The sequence below is a fragment of the Elephantulus edwardii genome, unplaced genomic scaffold, assembly GCF_000299155.1.
Source record: "Elephantulus edwardii isolate Elephantulus edwardi_28Jun2011 unplaced genomic scaffold, EleEdw1.0 scaffold00132, whole genome shotgun sequence".
NCBI classification, from domain to species: domain Eukaryota; kingdom Metazoa; phylum Chordata; class Mammalia; order Macroscelidea; family Macroscelididae; genus Elephantulus; species Elephantulus edwardii.
The window spans coordinates 9,134,632-9,140,224 of NW_006399882.1; the positions used below are offsets into that span (position 1 = coordinate 9,134,632).

Here is a 5,593-nt window from a genome sequence, read left to right on the forward strand (position 1 = left end):
ATTTGTATTTATAATTACATACATTATGTATGTTTCTAATTCTCTATATTATATATTTTATATCTGGTTCTATTTCTTATTCCTTCCTAAGTATTTCATGCTGTGGCTATGATAAATGGCACATTTTCCTTATTTCCTTTTAAGAGTTCTCTTTGCTAGTGTAAAGGAATCGAATGGGTCAATCTGCTAGTAATTTTCTTACCGAGTCTTTGGGATTTTCTATATATAGAATCATATTATCAGCAATTAGAAATAGTTTTACTTTCTCTTTAGTGGGAGAAAAAAAGAATTGTTGAGTTTGTTCCACGAGTCCACAGTGGCCAGGTCCTCAAGCATGGTGGTTGAATCAGCTTTCTCACACAAGGGCTATTTATTGATCTTCTCCCTGGGTGAGCTGCATTCAAAGAAAGCGATCCAAGAAGGAGGCATTCCCGGCCCAGACACTGTGCTTTCACTCAGATAACACCCACAAGCCACTCACTCCCTGACTAGGAAACATTAAGCATTTTCCTGACTGTGCACTAAGCAAATATTTTGAGAATATGTTGCTGTAAAAAAAATTTAGCATAACGTACTTAACAAAAAAAAATCTCCCTACAGAAGGGAGTAATTGGCAAACTAACATAAAAGGCATGTAGTATTTGCATATGATGTAATAATTCTATAGTCAACAAAGCATAATAGAAAAGTTTGACCGTATCCCTGACCAGTGATCACTTCAGTGTATGATAAGTCTAAGTAATGGCTCAGCAGACCAAATCTGGCCCTTTACCTGTTTTTGTAAAGTTTTATTGGCAAAGTCACCGTTGCTCATTTCTACATAACTGACTGCTTTCATGCTGCAGCAGGAAAAACAAGAAACAAGTTGTTGGAACAGATACAGAATGGTCTGCAAGGTGAAAATGTTGACTCGCTGGCCCTTTACTAAGTAAGCTAAAATATTATTTGGATTACAGAAGACTTGAGGGGATAGTTTTGTCTTAGATCTGAAGATCTCACATCAGTAGTGTTGGGGTTCATCCAACCTCTCTGGCTCCAATCAGTTTCTGTGAGAATTTGAAATTCTCCAGAAAAAGAGAAGAGCACGTCTGTTTTGCATTTTCCATTTTATCAAGATTCTTCTACAAAGTCTTTCATCAGAGTATTCAGTATTAGTAACCATGCACCAACTGAGAACTTCACTCCAGAGTACGAGTCCACAAAATATAAGGACCACACATTGGCTAAAAGACACTGGTCAGTGTCTAACTCTTGGCAGCCATGAAGATGCCGCTCAGAACCTTCAAATACATGGTTCTGTGTGGATGCAGGTGTTCATGTCCCCTGAACATCTGCCCAGGAGTGGACTTGCTGGGACATGTGGCGATTCTGCCTTTAACTCTTCCCACAGTGGTTGTCCCTTTTACCGCTCTCATTACTCCTGAACTGAACTGAGACTAATAGCATGGACCTTTTGGGTCAGGGTGCTGCCCTGCATACCTGCAGTACCCCTGTGGCTCACTGTCCCACTCTTTCCCAGCTTCCATGATGACGCCCCCAAAGACCACAGGCAGGTCTCACTGACAGCCGTGAAGCAACGATTCGAGGACAAGCGCTACGAGAGCATCAGCCATGATGAGGTGCCTGGGGGGAGGCTGGGTAGGGTTGTGCCTCATGTCCCCCCTTTGCACCCACTGACCCCACTCTCTTCTCAGGTGATTAGCTACAGCCAGCTGTGCACTTTGCTGGGTGTGAAGCAGGAGGACCCAGAACCTACGCCTTTTCTCAGCACAGGCGAGATCCACACCTTCCTCAGCTCTCCCTCAGGAAGGAGGACCAAACGGTCAGTGCACCCCGAGTCCAAAATAGGGGCCTTTAGGTACTGGCACCACAGTTTTCAGAGGTGTCACAGGAACAGTCCACTCATATCCCATAGACGGGAACCTGCACAACAGGACCTCGGCCTGTGTCCTCAGCCTCCAGTCACTTCTCCTTTACTGCTGCCCTGAGGGGGCGGGGGGGTGTATGGCCCTACTAGATGGCACCTTGCCATCGTCCAGCATACCCTCTTTTGTTTGTTGTTAATTGTTGTTGTTATTGTTTGCCATCAAATTGGATCCTACTGGCACAGGAGGATATTGCCCATCCCTATCCAGCGGGGTATCTGGTGGATCCAAACCATGCACCTTTGGGATTACAGTACAGCTTCTTACCACTAGGCCACCAGGCTTCCTTTCAGCATGCCCTATTGGGCTACTGCTTCGCTTAGCCCTTGTGCCCTTAACCCCACTTCCCCTGCTCCTGGAATACCATCTGTCTTTTCACCCACAAACACTCTGTCCTTCATAGCACTGCCTCCCAAGGGTACTCTTGTACTGAATACAGTATTCCATACTCCCCAGGGTAATGGGCCTCTGTCTGGCCTGGGCAGCAGATCTGCACCCCGGGGATCCCTGGAAGCAGACCAAGCCCCTGCCTCATTGGTTCCAACAACCGCGGCAGGCTCAGCCCTGAAGGCTGACTGATGAGGAAATGGGGGGCTGGGCAGGGCTCACCATTCTTCTCTGGGTGCACCTGTGCTCTTGTGGCCTAGGGCCTCACTGTGCAGCCCCAAGAGCCTGAACATAGGACATGATGGACAGAAGGCAGCCGGCTCCATTCACCTGGTGCCAGGGACAGCTCATCTAGCTATGATGCCTTCCCTGCTGGGTCCTGGCCCCAAGACAGCCAGTTGTGAGCAGCCCTACCAAGGGCCAGGCACAGTCCCCACAGTTTTATGTGATGGGCCGCCTTCTAGGACAGCAGCATTTTTCCCTCATTTACCAGAGGAGGAAGGAGGCCGAGGGGAGACACCAGCCCAGTTTTGCCTGAATAATGCTTCCTAGAACTCTGGTGGTGCAGAGGTTAAGCGTTCATCTGCTGACCATCTGGTCCTTAAGGGAAAGGTGTAGCAGTCTGTTCCTGCTGAGACAGCTGAGGGAACCCTGTGGGACAGATCTGATCTGTCCTTCAGGGTTGCTGTGAGCCTGAGTGGGCACAACCCCGGGTTGGGCCTCACCTTCAAGGGTCCTGCCCCTGCCAGCCTCTTTGGCTGTGGGCAGCCAGGAGTGTGTGGGCAGGTGGACTTACAGGCAGCCCCTGCCCTGCTCACCTGGCTACCCCTGTCCGGCCCCACAGGAAACGAGAGAACAGTGTGCAGGAGGATCGTGGCAGCTTTGTGACCACCCCCACGGCTGAGCTCTCCAGCCAGGAGGAGACACTGCTGAGCAGCTTCCTAGACTGGAGCCTGGACTACTGCTCTGGCTACGAGGGTGACCAGGAGAGCGAGGGCGAGAAGGAGGGCGATGGTAGGTATCGGGGTGGGCTGCAGGCGATGAGGAGGCAGTTCTACGTGCTTGCTCTGTTACTGACTAGAGGTCTGTCCAGAGGTACCATGGAAGAAAGGCCTGCCTATCTTCCCCAAAACTGGCCACTGGGGCCTTTGGAGCAGAGTTCTGTTCTGATACCCATAGGGTCAGAGGGTAACCCGTGGATTCAGGGACTGGCCTAGTCCCTGAGTGAGTGTGCCCCCTGCAGCCTCACAGAAGGAGAGGGCAGCAGCCCAGCCTAGGTCCAGAGGCCAATGGGAAACCTGAACAAAGTGGGAGATAGTGGGCACCCGGCTGGAGTTGTGAAGACAATGGGCGAGAACATGTGGGGAACAGAGCGTGATCCGTGTAACATGTCCAGCGAGGCCCTGGCCCTGGCCCATGGGGCTGACTCCCTTGGGGTTGGCAACAAGGCTGATCTCTAGCATCCTCTAGGACAGCACCCCCACAGGATACCCCTCAGTTTGGGCTACTCTTCTTGCCTCTTGCTTTTGTGTCACTGGTGGCATGGTAGTTAAAGCATTTTCTGCTCACTCACCTGTCCACTATTGACTCAGAGAGAAAAGTCTTGCCAGTCTCATGAGATCACAGCCTGGAAGCCCCTGTGTGCCGGTCCCCCCTGTGCCCCAGGTCGCTATGTGCCAGGGCTGAAGGAAGGCAATAAGTTTGTGCGGTGCTTTAAGGCTCTGCGGCACTCAACAATGGGCTCCAGAGATTCACACGCCTTCATGCTGCCCATGTCCTCAAGAGTTACAAGGGCAGCCACCTAAAGGTAGCCTTTCCATTCCCTACCCAGAGATCTGGTACAGGCGGAGGGATGGTGGCCCTGATGCGCAGGGTGCATTCTACGCCATGCCCATCTCAGGAGTACTGGTGCTTCTGCAGATTCACCACCACAGAGCTTGCCATCAAGTTCTGTGTCATAGTGAGCACCTGCCAAATTTCCAAGGCTGTAAACCCAAGAACTTCCTCCTTTGGATTTGAACCACTCACCTTTCAGTTAGCAGCCCAACATATTACACATTGTGCCACCAGCGTTCCTTTCCATAAAGATTGCAGCCCCAGAAACCCAGAGGGGCAGTCCTACCCTGCTGCAGGGTTGCTGTGAGTCAAAATGAACTTGACAGCAGAGAGGTTTGGGGTCTGGCCTGGGGCTGCCACCCTGTTTAACCTGGCCCCACAATGTCTCCCACAGTGACAGCCCCCAGCGGCATACTCAATGTTACCGTGGTGTACCTGAACCCAGAGGAGCATTGCTGCCAGGAATCCAGTGACGAGGAGGAGCCCTGCCCAGAGGAGGTGACATCTCAGCACCTGCTCACAGCCTTGCCTAGCTCCCAGACCCCACAGATGCCAGGCCCTGAGCCCCCTGCCTACAGCAAGCAGGGGCCAGCCAGGGACACTACCACCACTGGCTACTCCTCCATAAACAGCAGTACCAGTCCCACCAGCTCAGGTGGGACTGGTGGCCCACTGCGACCTACCTCAGCACCATGCCCAGGCAGTGACTGGAAGCCAAACCGCCATCAAACAACGGAGTCATGTTTACAGGGCTGCACCCCAGTGCCCCCAGAGAACAGTTGGCCCCACCGACAGGCCAAGCGGAAGCACACGGACGAGCACAACAGCGGGGCTGGGGCCCTGGCCTTCCTGGCGCTGTGAGCACGTGCGATGCCTGTGATGAGTGTTCTCCAGCTGCTGTTTTCACCAGGGGGCGTTGAGATGGAGGCTGGCTGCCAGCTTCCTCCTATAGTCAACAGACAGCTAACTTATTGGTGCCAAGTCCCTTTTCCAAGAGGGCTCCAGTTGTGTGTCCACATGTCCCCATGAGGGGACGCTCAGGCCCTTGCTCCTGGCTTATGCTGCTGCCCATGTTCACACACTGTCCCTTGGACTGCATCTCAGCAGCCCACAGCCTCACCTTCCTAGTCCCCACCAAGCCCTCCTGCAGGTGCCACACACCTGTGCACAGGTACCGCGCCACCCAGGTGCATTTGGCCTGCATAGTGAATGGCCTCTTGGCAACGCCCACCTCTGCAGCACCTCCCTTCCTCATGCAGCCGTGGTCTCAGCAGGATTGATGCCACAGGGACTGTGACAAGGGCCTGGTGAGATGCTCGCTCGGCCGCCCCTCAGCTGTGGCCTTCTCACTCATCTTGGGGATGTGATCCTTCTTCACAGAGCTGCTGGCCCCCAAATCCCCACTGGCAATGGCCACTGGAACTCTGCACTGAATTATCTCACCC

At 52.5% G+C, this 5,593-nt stretch overlaps 1 protein-coding gene across 1 annotated transcript in view; it reads left to right on the forward strand.

Moving 5' to 3' along the window:
• The window catches only part of CCNF (cyclin F), a 30,554-nt gene extending 25,545 nt beyond the window's left edge, over positions 1-5,009 (forward strand). Inside the window, exons 14-17 of the mRNA XM_006893886.1 lie at positions 1,520-1,619; positions 1,695-1,822; positions 3,157-3,326; positions 4,543-5,009. Coding sequence (XP_006893948.1) covers positions 1,520-1,619; positions 1,695-1,822; positions 3,157-3,326; positions 4,543-5,009 — 865 coding nt within the window. The remainder of the gene's footprint in view (positions 1-1,519; positions 1,620-1,694; positions 1,823-3,156; positions 3,327-4,542) is intronic.
• Positions 5,010-5,593: the final 584 nt, after the last annotated feature.